General features: G+C 47.8%; 1 protein-coding gene and 1 long non-coding RNA gene across 2 annotated transcripts in view; one reads left to right on the top strand and one right to left on the bottom strand.

Moving 5' to 3' along the window:
• Positions 1 to 17,873, bottom strand: part of LOC117193902 — a gene marked incomplete at its 5' end in the record, with an annotated part of 135,439 nt that extends 117,566 nt beyond the window's left edge. The window contains 2 exons of the mRNA XM_033398579.1: positions 17,219 to 17,362; positions 17,565 to 17,873. Of these exons, the coding sequence (XP_033254470.1) occupies positions 17,219 to 17,362; positions 17,565 to 17,873 (453 nt within the window). The remainder of the gene's footprint in view (positions 1 to 17,218; positions 17,363 to 17,564) is intronic.
• On the top strand, positions 7,463 to 7,834 carry LOC117192177. The gene is made up of 2 exons (XR_004474240.1): positions 7,463 to 7,636; positions 7,714 to 7,834. It is a non-coding gene; the product is annotated as an uncharacterized LOC117192177 (long non-coding RNA).
• Positions 17,874 to 18,168: the final 295 nt, after the last annotated feature.

Genomic DNA, 18,168 nt, shown 5'->3' with positions numbered 1-18,168 from the left:
GATCTCGCTTGCCTGTCGATGTCGCTGTTGCCGTCCTCTCTTTGTTGCCTTGCCTTGCTCTCGCTGTTCGCCGTTAACTCGTTGTCGCTTCCCGAATCGTCGCTGCTTCTGCTGTTACAAAATGGTCGTCTCCTTGCTGCTTGTCTCTTTTTGTAGTTGTAGTCTCCGTCCGACGCAGTGCAACACAACAACAATCAATGTTCTTTGATTCTTGCTGTTTGCTGCCGTCGTTTTGTCGCTTCTGCTTCCTTTGGAACGAACGCGCTCAGATTGTCGTCTCTGTGCCGCTTGTCTCCTTGTAGCTCTAGCCTCTCAGACGCAATGCACAACAACAATAACGAAGGGTTTGATTCTTGCTGTGTTTGCTGCCGTCTGCCGTCGTTTTGTCGCTTCTGCTCTCTTTGGTAAGAACGCGCTCAGATTGTCGTCTCTGTGCCGCTTGTCTCCTTGTAGCTCTAGCCTCTCAGACGCAAAGCACAACAACAACAACGAAGGTTTTGATTCTTGCTGTGTTTGCTGCCGTCTGCCGTCGTTTTGTCGCTTCAGCTCTCTTGAATGTCTGCTCACACTAATGCGCCTTCTTCGACAAGTGTCTCTCTCGCACTTATAGGCCAGACTGCAATTCAATTTCGCACCGCGACCGATCTCTTGTGTCCCCAGTCTCGTGTTCGCCAAAATTTCCAAATACACGCACAAAGCTCACTTGCAAATGTTGTTGTCTTGGGCTTATTTTCGGACGAGCCCCCAATTTGTAGTAGTTTAAGTTGCTTGATGGCAACGAGTAACATTTATTTGATAAGTATGTTGGACTTAAAATTATAACAGCTCCAAGTTTTACAAGTATGTTTGTGACTAATTATATGCGTGTACGTCTGATGCGTGGCTGAACTGACAACTGACTGATCTCTATCTCTTGCTATCGGCTCTCTCAGAGCCGATTACTGCTCTATCCCGACGACACGACGAAAACACGACCGCTTCGTGTCTCTCTCTTTCCTTCGTTTCCTACATAATAATAATAATTGGCGCCCAACGTGGGCCCCGAGCTGTCACAGCCCCAGTAAATGTCCGAAAGACAGTCAACTACACCCGACTGGAAAATTCCTTATCCTTCTTGGTTCAGACAACCTTGCTAACTTCCTCAATATCGGTTGTGAAGGTATAGTGTAGCGAGAGCGACTGTTGAAATCCTGATGTTTTCCATTAAGCTCTTGGTCCAGTCCACTTAAGCTGCATCTGACTTAACCACTGCCGGTATATCGATCGAGTGCAAGTAGATATTCCCTCCGTCGATCGAAATTGGGTTAATTCATGGCGACAAGCTATAACCTATCTCGCGGAGTTGAGAGTATACGCAAGGAAGTTTATTTGCAGCTTTTTCTATTTTCTATCATCCTCCCAACTATAAAGAGCATCGTCGACTGTCGAAATCCTGAAGCTTTTAGAATAAGCTCTTGGTCCAGTTGACGCAAAGTAAGACCTACTTGGTCCAGTTTTCGTGATAGGATTCAGCCGTTGATAGAAATCAGGTGTATGTATGGCAAAAAGCTATCGCCTGTCTCGCGGTAGAAGGAACCTGTCCGACTCAGTATCTTTGTTTTCTACACGAATTCGTCTCTTAGACAGTGAGATTAGATAGCGAACGAGATTCAGTCTATCTCTTATGTGCATCGAAGCAGAATCATGATCCTTTTATTTAAAAACATTTTGTCATTTCTATTCCTTTGCCTTTATATATAAATTAGTCCGTATTTAGTGTCGTTATTATCTATAATATATCGTTGGGTAACAGATTTTGTACGATAATCAGGCCCCTAAGTCGTAGTCCCGAGAATTTCGCTCAAATAGAGAATCAGGGAATAATTTGTAGCACGTGCGCCAAGGAAGTTGACTACCTAGCTCAGTTAATTACCACCAGCTGTGGACACCAATTCCACCGAGTCTGTTTTAACCGTAAAGCTGGAGCCAAAAAGCTTTGTCCTGTCTGCCACGTTAGCTTGCATGGATCGGCTTTGAATTTAGCTGAGGAGATTGCCGCAGTCCAGACTGCAAGCCAAGCCCCCAGCACAACCATGCACCAGACTAGGTCTAAGGGTAGGGCAATCGATCCCAACGCAGACGCCCCAAGCGGGTCAACTGTTAGTGAGACTAACTCGGAAGTACAAATGGAAGCAAATGCCGCTCCGACCAATGCAGGTCTACACCAGGTTATTGCCGATGCTTTGGCAGCTGCAATGAAGGCTCAAACCAACATATTAGCGCAGACCATAGAAACTGGCCTGCAGAAATTGTCGATTCAGCAAACGGCGTCCCGTGAAAGTATTGAAAGTGTTCGTTCACAACCAATCAATACACAAACCATCGACGAAGTAGAACAAAAAACGTTTCAGCAACTGTTCGGGGGTAGTTCGGAAAGACAGACGGACAGAGAGCCACCAGCTATATATAGTCTAGGAGGGACCCCGCCAGTCTCAGAGCTACGAGCTGATAGAATAAGCCAAATCATTTCAAATTGGAAAATACGGTTTTCAGGTCATTCTTCCATTGGCGTGGACGACTTCATTTATAGGGTAAATGCCATGACCAACCAATCCTTAAATGGAAATTTTGAACTGTTAGCCAGATATGCGAGCAACCTGTTTGAGGGCAGTGCCAGTGAATGGTTCTGGCGATACCACAAGAGTGTCCCCCTCATCCGATGGTCCGACCTGTGCGTAGCACTCAAGACTCAATTCAAAGACGGACGTACCGACTTGGATATCCGCTCAGCGATCACGCAGCGGAAACAGAAGCCAAATAAACCGTTTGATTTATTTTATGAAGCAATAGTCGCATTGGCAGACAAACTAGTACAGCCAATGACTGAGCCCTATCTGTTAGAAGCTCTTAAAGCCAATTTAGTTCCAGAAATTCAACACGAAATCTTGTATGTACCCATCAAGAGTATCGCAGAGCTACGTCATATCAAAGACTATACAATACCAAGATGTCGCATGAGGAACAAATGCTTTTTCAATTTTCGTTTGACGCTTCATGGTACGGGCGCGCGGGGCTAGTACTTCAATTCTCTTTTACGCTACCTTCGCCTCCGAAGTGCTACTCGGCTTCGTCAATGCCTCGGTCAGCACGAGCTCGAGGCACTGAAAGCATTGTCTGCGTGCCGAAACCGTAGGGCAGCGTGGTCGCTGATGTCTTTGGCGCGGCACAGTGGGGTCTCAGCCGAAATAGTCAAAAAATTGTATGAGGGCTTTAGATAAATTTAATGTACGCATCTAATAGAGAATTTTCCAATCGAATTTTCAAGATAGTTTTAGTTTAGGAGATATAAGCACTCAAAGTTTAACATTTTTTCAGTGTGCAAATATTTATTGACCAACTAACTAATTTAGCAAGCTGAGACGGCCAAAGGTCCGACTTCCCGCTTCGACGGTGAAGGCATTGCCGAACAGACGGAACCGATGGGCAGCGGGGTCGCGGTAGTGACGAAGTACAGGCGAAAAGGGAATTGAAACCCCGCGCGCTCCCTCGTGCCTATTGGGTTCTAATGTTAGGACCCGCCATAGAACAGCTTTTTGGTCGCTCATGCGACATCTTGGTATTGTATAGTCTTTGGTCATATAGTTCGTACTCGCGAGCGATTCTTGCAGAACTTGTCCAAATCTACGACAATTTTGCAGCGTGCTGCGTCTAAACGACATATTAATGAGATGCATCAAACGTTCAGTGAGACGGATGACGATGCTGATGGTGTAGATTATGCAAGTATTGATGCCATGACCCTTAACTGTTGGAATTGTGGGAAGTTAGGTCACCATTACCAAGAATGTACTGGAGAGCTGAGGGTTTTTTGTTATGGGTGTGGGAAAGCTGACACTTACAAGCCCTCTTGTAGAAAATGCAATCCAAAAAACTTGGCAGCTCGTGCACCGTTGATCAGTGCACGCAGACAGATGGTATCGAAAGCCACCAATACGGAGTAACGAGTTCAAAAACAAACTCGCTCCCACTTCAACCGGCCATGTCACAAATACCAGACTTACCAACCAGGACAGAGATAGAGAATGGTAGCCAACGCTCCCTACGAATGAAGTTGCGTAGATGTGCGTATAATGTAGCACGAAAGCAAGAACGAAAAGTTTTGTTATCCGCCGTAGTTGGGAATGCGCAGGACATAAGACCGTATGCAAAGGTCCAACTATTGGGGAGAACAGTCACTGGTCTTTTGGATACAGGAGCAACAATCAGTTGTATAGGAGGGGAGTTAGCGTTGACAGTTAGTCATGCGACCGTCAAAAACGTTAATGCATCTGTGCGAACTGCTGATGGAGCTGCGCAGAAAATTGTAGGCAAGATCTCCACTCCCGTGCTGTTTCGAAATGAAACTAAAACCATAACATTGTATTTAGTACCATCACTCGCTCAAGAATTATACCTTGGCATGGACTTTTGGGCTGCATTTAAATTGTTAACTCCAGGTGTAGTAACCCAGAATGCCAAGCCCGAAGTGGCTGCCTTAGCCAAGGATGACCATATGCCATAAGCCTAACGGATTCGCAACAGGCCTTGTTGTCAGAGGCTATCCAAAAGTTCCCGTCATTCGCCAAAGAAGGTCTAGGTCGAACCAGCTGGATAAGTCACGATATCGATATAGGGGATGCAAAGCCAATTAAACAGCGGCACTATTCGGTAGCTCCTGCCTTCGAAAAGGTCATGTTTGAGGAAGTAGATAGAATGATAGCGCTTGGCGTTATTGAGGAGTCTGATAGTCCATGGTCGTCACCAGTCGTTCTCGTTAGGAAACCTGGAAAGGTGAGAATATGTCTCGATAGCCGTAAGGTCAACGAAGTCACAGTAAAGAGCGCATATCCCATGCCTTTGATCGATGGAATATTAAGCCGACTACCAAAAGCTGAAAATATTTCCAGAATCGACCTGAAGGATGCCTATTGGCAGATCCCATTGACTTCAGACGCTCGCGAAAAGACCGCGTTCACCGTCCCGGGGAGACCCCTGTATCAATACACAGTGATGCCATTTGGACTAACCAACGCTCCACAAACCATGTGTAAATTAATGGATAAAGTTATACCCTCTCAGTTACGACATGAAGTGTTCGTCTATCTAGATGATTTGCTCGTTGTATCTTCTACTTTCGAAATCCATGTGCGTGTGTTATCCGAGTTAGCATCTCGGTTAAAACAAGCTGCGTTAACAATTAATGTCGAAAACAGTAAATTTTGTTTGAAGGAAGTAAGATACCTTGGCCACGTCATTGGGGATGGAACTATTAAAACCGATCCAGAAAAAGTCTCAGCCATTCGGGAATTCCCAACACCTCGTTCAGTCAAACAGGTACGAAGGTTTTTAGGAGTAACTGGCTGGTATCATAAATTCATTCGAAATTATGCCGGTCTGGCCGGTCCATTGTCGGACACGTTGAAACAGAAACGTAAGTTTGAATGGACGAATGAGGCCCAACTTGCATTTGAAGACCTGAAAAGTAAACTTTGCAGTGCTCCCGTTTTGCATAGTCCAAATTTTCGGATTCCATTCGCTATTCACTGCGATGCGAGTCATACTGGCGTGGGCGGAGTACTTATGCAAAAAGATGTAGAAGGTAACGAGGTTCCGATCGCATATATGTCTAGAAAGCTAAATCAATGCCAACGAAATTACTCGGTTACAGAAAAAGAGTGTTTAGCAGCTGTACTGTGTGTTAAAAAGTTTCGCGCCTACATCGAAGGGCATGAATTTGTCATTATTACCGATCATGCTTCGTTAAAATGGGTTATGAGTCAAGCGGTTTTGAGCTCTAGACTCGCCAGATGGCCGTTAAAATTACAAGGTTTTGACTTCCAAATTCATCACCGAAAAGGAGTCAACAACAAAGTGCCAGACGCCCTGTCCCGAGCCTATACTGAAGACCTGTCCGAGCTCCAAATCGACAGTCTGCTAGATCTCAGTTCACCACAGTTTCACTCAGTTGAGTATGAGGATCTAAAAACCAAAATAACCGCCAACCAGATGAAAATGCCTGATGTCAAAGTAATTGATGGTTTCATTTATCGCCGTGCTGAACATGCAGTAGGAGAAAAAGTATCCGAAAAAAGTAACCTCTGCTGGAAGGTATGGGTACCATCCGCCCTAACGTCCGTTGTGCTGAGGCAAGCACACGAACATCCTCTCTCCTCACACGGTGGTATCCACAAAACGCTGGAGCGAATACGGCGATACTACTATTGGCCGAATTTGGTCACCGATGTGAAGGCATATGTTAATCAGTGCGAGGTATGCAAATGTTCAAAACATCCAAGTTATTGTTTACGACCTCCCATGGGAAAAACTCAGGGAACTAACAGATTCTTTCAGAAACTGTAAGTAGATTTCTTGGGACCGTATCCGCGTAGTAAGTCAGGGAACATAGGAATCTTTATAGTCCTGGATCATTTCGCCAAATTCCCATTTCTTAAACCCGTAAAGAAGTTTACATCGATCATCCGATTTATCGAGGAAGAGTTGTTTCACTGCTTCGGCGTACCCGAGACGGTAGTATCGGATAATGGAGTCCAGTTTAAATCACAGGTATTCCAGAGCTTGCTGCAAAACTACGGTGTCAAACATATGTTTACAGCAGTGCATGCACCCCAAGCAAATGCGTCAGAACGTGTGAATCGTTCGGTCATTGCCGCGATAAAGGCCTATATAAAACCAGACCAATCCAATTGGGATAAAAGGTTGAGCCATATTGCCTGTGCACTACGTTCGAGCACACATACCGCCATTAATTCGACCCCATACAGAATAGCGTTTGGTCAACATATGGTTACCAATGGCTCTAGCTATCAGCTATTAAGACAGTTAGAAATGCTGGAGGATCGAACAGTACAGTTTTCGCGAGACGATTCGTTCAATATCATTCGGCAAAAAGCTATGCATTCAGCTCAACAGCAGCATAGTCGCAACGAAAAAGTATATAATTTGCGTAGTCGAGACGTCTCGTTTGTCGTTGGTCAGGAAGTGTATAAAAGAAACTTCCAGCAAAGTAACTTTAGCAGAGGCTTTAATGCCAAGCTGGCACCTACTTTCGTGAAAGCCCGGGTGAGAAAAGGACTTGGTAATAGTTACTACGAACTCGAGGACCTACAAGGACGAATCCTAGGGAAATTCCATGCTAAAGATATAAAACAATGAGGTTTCAGGCGTGGATCACTCTTTTCAGTATATCACTGCCAAGTGTGATCTTGGTAGGGGGGTGTTGTAGTGGCGCCTGTCCAACCAAAAATATCGGATAACCGTCCCATGGTTTCCCCTTCCCTTAGACACGCACCTTGCACCTTTTGGGCAGTTACGCGCAAGAAAAAAATGACATAAGTTAACAGCGGCTACTGTCAAGGTGTGGCGAGAAAAGGGGAATGAGAGAACCAAGGGCTCAAGCGGAAGGAGAGTGGCTTGGTCATGTTCTTTCCAATTTTACTCGCGATCCCAGACGGACGTCTGAGGAAAATACTCAAGTAGTGCAGTGAAAGGAAAAATTCTGACCTCGACCGTAATTACCGCGTGTCCATCGTGGCTAAGATCTAGTCAAAAGATCAGCCGACCATTCCTACGTTTATTAAGCGAAGGCCGAACCCATCGGGTGAGTGAAAATGTTACCCCAACTGCCGGCCAACCGAAAATTAAAGTTAGTTTTTTTTCTTCAAAACCTAACCATAGGTTTGGCCGTACGTAATACCGTACGAAACGCCGGTCGTAGTGCCGTAAGCCGTACCCACTACAGTCTCGTCACCTTACCACACATATAAATACCCAGCGTCCCGATCGACTACAGTATGTGTTAGCCGTCTTCGCCCCCAAATCTTCTTTCGGCGTGGCGTCTGCATACATGTGAGCATCACTGTATTTACCGCAGCGTGTACCGGCGTGGGTCCACACACATACAAGCCTTGCTCGGCCTACACCAGGGAAAAACAAACGGTCGATTGTACATAGGTGTGAAATTGACTATTCCCTCTTCAGTGACTTTCGTCATTGCTACGTCGCTTACGCCGCCCGCATACGAACAGTAACGCTAAAAGAGAAGACATTTACCGGTGCCGAAATACTTTTTGCGTTGATGATGAAGTCATTCGGTGTCTTTCTTCATATTAGAACGAGGGGGAACGTTGTGAGTTGCTGCGGACACCGCAACTCTACAGTTATACCCGATACTAAGTCAGTATGGCTCTCCTCCGGCAGACGCAGCTAATGTTAAACGACACGACAAAGAGTGCGTGCGAGAGAGACAGAAAATCAGTCTAAGCGTGACGTCGGGCGCTGCGAAGCCAGTGCAAATTGATTTGTTCCTTTTGGCTATAAAAATTATCTGATCTGGTCCAGATTCAGCAATCTGATAGATATGGTCATTATCTATGTTTCTGCGTTTTTAGTTTTCTCAAATGTGCAATATTGTGGATGCAACAGATTTTCGTCCTTTGCGGGGGCGGAAGGGGGTGTGGCGAAATTTGGACACAAAAAGGTCAAGGTCAGATATCACAGGAGTGTGGATACCAAATTTGGTTGCTCTGGCTCTTATAGGTTCTGAGATCCTTGAACTCATATTTTGCAATTGGCAAAACCGACCATGAAACCTGTGTGTTAGAGAGAGACAGAGCGAGAAAGAATGAAATTGTTTTCTTTATTCTGGCTATAATAATTATGCGATCTGGTTGAGATCTTACATTCTAAAACATATAGTCATCCTCTACGATTCTGCGTTTTTGGTTTTATCGTATCTTTAAAAATGTGGATGCCACAGATTTTCGTCCTTTGTGGGGGCGGAAGTGGGCGGGGCGAAGTTTTGAAATATTTTTGTAGCAGTGACATATCACAGAAGTCTGGATACAAAACATCGTTGCTCTAGCTCTTATAGTCTTTGAGCACTAGGCGCTGAAGGGGACGGACAGACGGACAGACAGACAGGGCTCAATCGACTCGGCTCATGATGCTGATCAAGAATATATATACTTTATGGGGTCGGAAACGATTCCTTCTGGACGTTACACACATCCACTTTTACCACAAATCTAATATACAATAGTATACATGCAATACTCATTTTGAGTATCGGGTATAATAATACTTTGGAACCCCACTATTGTACTGACCCTAGGATTAACATTAAAAGTTAAATTCGTGTGATTCGGTTTGGTTGGCTTATCATAAAGAAATGTGCAGCTAGAAGGAAAGGAACTTAAACTAATACTCGCGCGTATCGCCTATCTACTCTGACACACTGATATTTACAAGTTTTCAGCCACCCTCATCGACCACATGGAAGCGCTTTCATCGTTGGATTTGATCGTAATGTGAGTGATAACCTGTGAACGTCTGCTATATGTGAATTCAAAATTTTACGCAAGTCGAAGCAACATTAAAGATTCCATGCCTCGACCGTAAACTTCCCAGCCGTACTGTAACGCTGACCATTCCAATTGTTCACGTGTTTGTTTTGTTCTGCTCTTTCGCAAGCAATGTAACTTTCTGCAATTCCGAATCTATCGACAACCGAACTTATGATTGGGATTACCCCACAAGCAATTGCTGTGCACTTTAAAAATGCACCCATCCGTCCCTCGTTTTTGCCTTTAAACTGAAAACCATTCGAATATATTTCTATTTGTGTAACGTAATTACCATTATTCCTGAATATACTCTTTATAATTAGTTGACTCTAGTCTAATAAGATCTTTCATCATGATATTTTTATATATATATAATTAATCTTAATTGCAGCTTATTTGAACATATTATCCTTATTACTTTAGTAGCCTTTATCCACATATATCTACCCTCTTAGCGGCCATGAGAGCTTGTAGGAAAGTTTAATAAATAAACTGTTTGTAATGAATTCCCGTTAATTGTTGCCATTATTAAGGATCATGTGGCGCCGAGATTACGTAACCTAGCAGAAGTGGAGCGTTTATTTTAGGGATCGCTACCCATTACTCAGCCTATTTGGATCGGTGCGATCAAGGAAGGGTGGGCATACCGAGTTGCAATGACACCGCAAGCAACTCCCGCTCGAATTAGTTTCGCTGACTCATCTCCCTACACTGTCATTTCTCTGTAAATTTCTTCCGTCTGAACCTTGAACCGCACGCGAAACTTATTTTTATTGTCTTTGCTCCTAATGCTCGAGCTTATGACGCGATCTCTCCCTACCCCACCCCCACTCTACCCGACTAACCATGAGACCGGCAGCAACGCGTGCATGGATCTCGATCATACTCCATCTGCTCGTCTACCGTTTCAGATCCTAGCCTCCTGCTTCGTTATCTGTTACAAGGGTATTTATTGCTTCGCGAAGTCGGACTTTTCTTTCTGCTTTTTAATTTTTCTGGCATCCCTTAGTCATGTTCTGTCCTGTCCTGTCCCGTCCTGTGTCTCATTAAATCGTGTTATTACATTGCCAGAGCTGTCGCTTATTTTTATTTATTACCCAAATGAAAAGGCATCCCCGCTGGAGCCAGCGTCCGACGAGAGACGCACTCGCGCCAACTAAGTGGCAAAAAAGTTCCCGTCTGTGTGGTGGAAGGGGGGCGGGAAGGTTGGGGGGGGGGGGGGGCACCTGTAGGGATTCCGGTCGGGTTGGATCTTGGTGCTGGAGAGCCGTGCGGGTCCGGGCTGGGCGCAAATCTGCGTGGCAAAAACAAAGCGCACCATCCGCACAACTTTTCGCTGGAAGTTCCAGGCGAGCTTGGAGAGTTTTCATAAATATTTATGACTCCATTAAGGTGTGCATAGGACACACTCTGGAGAGTGTCCTGCCACAGGAGTCTCTACTGTGCACGGCACTGGGGCAGTCATTCATGGCTTTAGTCGGTTTTTTTGTGTTTGCGCATCCCTGCAACTTGTTGTAAGCTCGGGCATAAAGCCAATCGACTGCATTGACTACGCAGAAAGAGCACGGCGTGGGGCTGGTGGCAGGGGCCAGGGGACAGGATAAGGAAGGATGTGCTTTGGATGGGAAGGAATGAAAGAAGTAAAGCTTGAATGGAGTTATGGATATAGACGGATGTGATTTTGAAGGTTGAATCATTATGGATGGGAAAATTGGTTTTTCATGCGGCTGAGATGTGGGAAAATCCCATTGAAAAAGTGCTATAGAAAGTGGGAAAATTGACAGAAGGTGCTTTGTGTGTGTACAAGATTTTGTATTCGGCAGGAAGAAAATATTAGAGGAATGTATTTGACACGATTATTAGGTCAGGCTTTAGAAATACGAAGGAAAGATTATAGGGTATTCATATCTCCTATACCCTAAGGATTCTCAATTACTAGAATAACATAACGATTTTTATAGGTAATCCATTCCCATCCCGTAATCCCATACCACTTTCTTGCCTCCGTTTGTTGCCATTCATTTTTCAGATGTGATTTATAGCCACAAAAAAATCTCCATTTTAAATATTGAAATTCTTTATGTGACATAAAGAATTTATCTTTCATTTTATAAATGCAAATACCGCATCAAAAACACAGCAGCAAAGCAGTTGACAAAAAAGAAAAAAAAAAAAATGGTGAGGAAAATCCGAGGGAAAACAGCAGCGAAAAGCAGGGAGCAGTAATAGGGGAGCAAAGCTAAATGGAATTCAAGTTTTGAACTGAGAATTCACATAGATACTGAGGTGTTTTTTTTTTGTATTCTATTACTTTTATTATGCTTTAATACTAGTTCTTATATAAGGTTAGCAACTAGTTGTGGGGGTCTGGGACTGTGGTTTGTTGGTGGGGTAATGGGGCGTAGCTATGCGGTACGGCCGCAAAGCATTGCTTCGCACAGCCGTTCCTCCTTACTCCTCCGACACTTTCCTTTCCCTCTCCGCACTCCGTAGTTCCCGCATTATAGTGGCGGCGAACCTAGTGGTGGCATCCCACGCCTTGGGATTCGCTACCATGAGCGGCACGATCCCTCCGACGCTAATGCTGGTGGCTAGCTCATCCTCTAGCTGGCGCCTCTCGTACTCGAAACGGTGGCATTCAAAGAAGACGTGGTGAGCGTCCTCCACGATACCTCGACCACATGATGGGCACCAGTCCTCCGTTTCGTGTCCAAACCGCTTCAGGTACGATCTGAAGCATCCGTAGCCGCTCAGCATCTGAGTGAGGTGGAAGTCCACCTGTCCGTGCTTCCTCTCCAACCACGGCTTGATATCCGGAATCAGCTGGTGGGTCCAGCGTCCTTTAGTCGAGGAATCCCACTTCATCTGCCACCTCCTGACGGTCTCGTGCCTGGGTAATTCTCTCTCGACTCCGGTGGGAGGATTGTGGGTGTCCCTGCGAGATAGCTCGTACACCTCGGCCCTTTCCCTCGCTTGCTCTGCTATTGGGACTAGTCCCGCGATGACCAGTGCTGCGACGTCAGATATGGTTCTAAACGCGCAGGCGATCCTGATGGCACATAAGCGGTGCGTTGCTTCGACTCCTCGCATATAGCTTGGCACCTTCGTCGCCTTGGACCACACTGCGGCAGCATACAGGAGCTGAGAGGAGACGACGCTGGTGATCAGCTTCCTCCTTGCTTGCTTTGGCCCCCTGGTGTTGAGCAGGATTCGCGAGAGTGCTCGGCAAGTCTGTGCGGCCTTTGTGTTGGCGTACTCCAAGTGCTCTCTAAATGAAAGCCTAGTGTCCAGCATTACTCCTAGGTATTTAAGAGCCCTTTGCGAAGTAATGTCGTGTCCGCCGACCGACACTCGGGCCGTCTCCACCTTCTTCCTGCTGCTAATCAGAACAGCCTCGGTCTTGTGGGCCGCCAGCTGTAATCCCGCTATGGCGAGCCACGTCTCCACGGCACGGATTGCGCCGTTTGCAGCTGTTTCAACTGCTGCAAGGTCCTTGGCTACCACTACGATGGCGACGTCATCGGCAAACCCGACGACCGTCGTGCCCTCGGGAAGGCTCAGTCGCAGAACTCCATCGTACATCGTATTCCACAGGAGCGGCCCCAGCACCGACCCCTGCGGGACTCCAGCAGTCACTCTATATGATCTTATCCCTTCGCTCGTCTCGTACAGCAGCACCCTCTCACTGAGGTAGCTGTCCACTATTCTCAGGAGGTATTCCGGGATCCGTAGCCTCCGTTGGGCTTCCATCGTTTTGTTCTTTGGTCTTGTTCCGCTGTGTCGCAGAGCTGGAGAAAGCATTCCCGCTTGCTGCTCCGAATTGCATGCTTCAGTGCCTTCATGGTGGTCCTATATTCCTAATGCCATGTGACGAACCGAGTCGTGCGTCGCGCTCTCTGCATAGCTCGTCTGGCCCTTAGACACGTTGTCCGGAGCCTGTCGATGTCGGCGTTCCACCACACGATTGGCTCGTGATGCCGCATGAATGGCTTCCGCTGTCTCATGCTCCTGTCACAGGCCTCCTCCATTCGCAAGGCGAGCTGGTTGGCCGACTCGTTGGCACTTGTGTCCCCGAGGGCCTCCCACGTCTCGAGGCTTCTAGCCAGAGCGCTGGTGTTGAGCGTGTCCACGATGTAGGCTTTGCTCCTCGCGCTTGATCTGCTGGGTCTGGGGCGTTCGCCAATGGTGCATACTATGGCTTCGTGGTCGCTTCCGGTGTACACGTCTCCTATTCGCCACCTTGCATTGCGCAGCTGCGAAGGGCTCGCGAACGTTAGGTCAATGATTGACCCAGCGCTACCCCTGCAGAAGGTTTGCTGGGAGCCCTCGTTCAGCTAGGTCTAGCGATGCTAAAGTTTATAGCAGGATTCGGCCTCTTGCGTTGGTGACTTGACAGCCCCACTCGTGTGCCCACGCGTTGAAGTCCCCGGCGATTAGGACTGCCCCGCGGTTTCTTGCGTCTTCAGCTAGTTCCTCAATGATTCGGGCGAAGGACTCGAGGGGTAGACTGGGCGCTAGGTAGCAGCTGTATACCCATAGGTTGCCAGCTCTCGCGCGCACAAATCCGTCTCCTGCCAGCACATTACTGAGTTTGCAGGGATCACCTCCACATGCCCACAGGGATGCCTTCCCTGTTCTGTCGGTCGCCCAGGATTCGTTGTCACCTGATTTGTACGGCTCGCTGAGTATGGCCAGGTCCGATTTGAGTTCTCTCACCGTCTGCAGGAGCAGGTCCTGTGCGGCCCTACAGTGATTCAGATTGAGCTGGATCACTTCCATCCTCTTGTTCCGGCTACCTCTCCTAGCTTCGAGAAGGGACACTGCCGGCTTCCCGATTGATGGCCTCTGTCCTCTCGGCCTCTCCCGGCGCAGACGAAGCAGGTTGCCCTGTTTGGACAGTCTGCTATCTTGTGCCCATTGACGCCGCAGCGAATGCAGCACCCAATTCGGTCCACCGCACTATGGAAGTTTGGCGCAATGTGCCCAATCTCCAAGCACTTGTAGCCCCTAGCCTGCGAGTCCTTCTCCTTGATCTTACATACCGTCCATCCCACCTTGACCTTGCCCTTGCCGAGGACCACTTGAGCATCCTTGCTCGGCAGTCCAATTACGGCAGTCTGGGTGTCCCGGTATGATGGGCGTAGGCTTCTCACATTCACCGAGTCGGCTTTGATGGCAAATTGTTCCGCTAAGGCCTTGACAAGGTCCTCCGCGGTTACTTGCGGGTCCAGGTCGCTGATCGCTAGCACCCTCGTCCTCGTGTCTTCGGAAAGGGCTCGTACCTCCGCTACTCCATCCAGTACCGATTCGAGGCTCTCCTTAATCCTTGTTGCGCTTTCTTTATCGCCTCTGTTCAGCTCAAGGAGCAGGTTACCATTTGCGGTACGGCGGACCTTGTTGACGCTCGTACTCAGGTCCTGAAGCTGACCGTCTTCTCTCCGGGTAACCAGGGCCAGCACCTCGCCTCGACCACGGCGTCCGGGCGGTGAGGTTTCCTAGCCGGCTTCTTGGCTGCCCTCGTCTTCTTGGCCACCTCCCTCCATCCGCTGACCGGAATCTCGGGGCTTTTAGTCTGGCTCATAACGCTGGGCGTCGCCACGTCTTCTTGTGGCGGCAACAGGTCTTTCTTCTGCGGCCTCCTGGTTGCGTTGGCGCCTTTTGGCTGCCTTGGGAGCGTGGGGGGAGGGGGGGACCCGGATCCACCAGTGGCTGGCTTAGCCTACGCCACGGCTCCGTTTGCGCCGCGGCATCCTTCTTCCAGACAGTCGTTGTCTGCTGCTCTTTGTCCATGCTCATGCTGTTGGTGCTCTGTGAGCATTTTGAGCACAGGACTGCGGCGTCGAGGCCTTCCTGCCTGGCGCTTCTGCCCGCTGCTGATGCTTGGCTTGCTTCATTGATGCTCGTGTGAAGCTCCTTCATTCGCACGAACATGTTTCTCGTCGCCATGTTGATGTGGCGCCTATTCTTGTCCATCATTCTGCTTCATTGATGCTCGTGTGAAGCTCCTTCATTCGCACGAACATGTTTCTCGTCGCCATGTTGATGTGGCGCGTATTCTTGTCCATCATTCTGCTATGGACTTCATCCAAGATATTTCCCAGCTCTTGGAGGTTTTCGAGGCAGGTTGCCTCGTGGCAGGCCTTACTTCTCTTAGGCGGCGTTTTTCTTTGCAAACTCTCTGGGCTGGCTTGGTCCCGTACCCTCTTAGGGGTCTCCCGGGCGTCCGGGTCCATGCTCTGTAACTCTGCTCCTGAAGCTGACGCAGCTTCTGGCGATCGGGCGAGCTTACTGCCCTTCATGAAAGCCAGGTTTTCGTCCTCTTTCATTCCTTTGCTCGATGTTCCAGTTAATTCTGGGTCGATTTTAATTTGAAATTTCAAATTTCGTTTGGCGCGTAACTCTTCTCCGGCACTCCGGCAGCCCTGTTCCGTACGAGGCTGTCCGGCAACACCGGACACTGGCAGCTCAGTGATCAGCTGCTGAGTGGGAGGCTCCCGGCAAGAACCGTAAACAGAAAAAGAAAGAAAAATTTGAGTGAGAAAATTGTTTTGCTACAACTCCACCAACAATGTGTATAGCGGAAGGCGCCCCCTCCTGCACGGAGCGCACTGGATATGCCCCTGCAACAGAACGGGTGGTCGGCGAGGGCGGATTTCATACGCAGTACGTACCGGTGCTTCAGTGACCTGCTCTTAACAGCTTTCCTTTCAGTTGCCAGGCGTGGCGCTGATTTTTTTGCCGGAAAACTTGGAGCTCGTGATAAACACAACCGCACTTGGAAAACACTCCTGTCCGTGTCATACTGAGGTGTGTGTGTGTGTGTGTGAGTGTGTGGTGACTGCAAGAAGAATGATGGCGCCAGCCAACCATATAGCCAAAAAGGATGCAGGAGACAGGACGAGCAGACAGACGGGGGCCAGACAACAGCCAAGGGATCCAGGGATCCACCCACGCCATAGACATTCTGCTACTGAATAATGCATCCACCAAAAGAGAAAAAAATATAAAGAAAAATATACAAAAATATGTATAAAACGTATCCGTGTGTGTGGGTGTGTGTGCGTGTGTTACTCTCTCTCTCTCTCTGTGTGACTCTCATTCTTTCTCCCTTTCTCTAAGTGCGAAAGTGAGTTGCATAGATGCAACCGTGCAGATAGAGCAACATGGGTCACGACGTAGCAACAGCCAAAGGAGAGCCAACAGGCAGGAAAACAAGTAAGGATATGCCAGCTGTGGAAGGCGGACCGTGGATACCCTCACCGAGAAATAGATCCTATGGCAGCTATCGTACAGGTACGATTTTCGATGACTTTGTTGAAAATTGTGTGCTCATCCCGATTTTGCCAGTTCCAACTGGGAATATCTTCAAATTTAATATGAAATCTGCTTAAATATCCTCTGAAAGTGTATTAAAAGAATGGAAATTCCGAGTGGAGAGAGGGCGAAGAGATGAGATTCCACAGGAAAGACCGATGAGAGTGGAGTGGCAGGACAGGTGAGAGTCGAAGGGAAGCACAGATGAGAACGAGGTGTAGAGGTTGAAGTGCAAAGAGTAAAGAGTGAAGACAAGCAGCCAGGACTTGTAATATTTTCCCTAAATTATTTGATAAATATAAATATGCAGACATTTATATACACCTATACATATATATTGTGCTTCAGAAATACCCACGGACACAGCACGAGGAGCTGCAGAGACTTTTGTTTATTAGTGCAAGTGGCAGGACTTGGCAATGGGGCCAGAGGGACATCTCCAGGACGAGACTTCTCTGTTTCTTTTGTGGTAATTGGAATTCTCCCAGGAAGAGCTTCCCTCAAAGAGAGACGCTGGGGCTCACCTGATCCGTAAAGTTGTCCGTGTGGAAAAGCACTTTCACATAGCTCGTCTCGCTGATGAATGTCTGGGTCTGCTCGGCTTCGCCGCAGAACATGCCCGGCTCCCGGCGATTGGAGACATCCGTCTTGGCATTGCCGTCAACAATCTGCAGCGACACGAAGCACAAGAGAACTCAATTCAGTTGGGGATAACCATAACCCCCATATGTCATCGTTTAGCCAAGGGCATAAATTAGGACGGATTGCCGGATTGTCCAGATTGCCACGATTGTCCGGATTGTCCGGATTGCCACGGTTGCCAGTGGGGCATGATAAATCAAATGTTGGCTGAACGGTGGCCACACCCACCTGTAAATATCCGCCCTCGCAGTGGGTCGCATTCAGCAGTTGACCTACTTTGAACTTCTTGAACCGCAGACGCAGCACAAAGTCGAGCGGCGCTCCCTTGAGGGTGCGGAAGCGATACCAGCAGGTCAGGGGTCGACCCACATTCTGATTGCTGACCTCCGGCGAGCTGATGTCCTCGAAGATGTCCACCGTCTTGTTGCAGTGATCCTTGGATATGTCCGACCCGCCACCAGCGCCGCCGCCTCCGCCGCCGCCACCACCGCCACTGCCACTGCCACCTATTAAAGACACAAAGAAAGAAAGGAATTGCGGTTAGTGGGTTTTGAATTGCCGATGGAATAGTTAAAGAAACTTGTTAACAAAAGGACCGAGAAGTAAATGGCAAAGTTCTGTAGCAAAAAAGTGATTTGCATTCACAAGAAGCGCTCCTAGAGTCTACGAATAAATTTCTCACGAACCGAGTCACGATTTTATATGTATCTTATGACTCACAGGAGAGACTATACCTACTTGGCTTGTGAATTTTCCGAGGTTCTTTCGTCCAACACGTAGCCTAGGATCTGCAGAGGACACTTTTAGGTGGGTACCTTCTCTAATCTCTGGC

This window comes from Drosophila miranda (assembly GCF_003369915.1).
Source record: "Drosophila miranda strain MSH22 chromosome Y unlocalized genomic scaffold, D.miranda_PacBio2.1 Contig_Y2_pilon, whole genome shotgun sequence".
NCBI classification, from domain to species: Eukaryota; Metazoa; Arthropoda; class Insecta; order Diptera; family Drosophilidae; genus Drosophila; species Drosophila miranda.
Note: the sequence above shows the minus strand (reverse complement) of the source record. Positions and strands in the feature narration are given on the sequence as shown.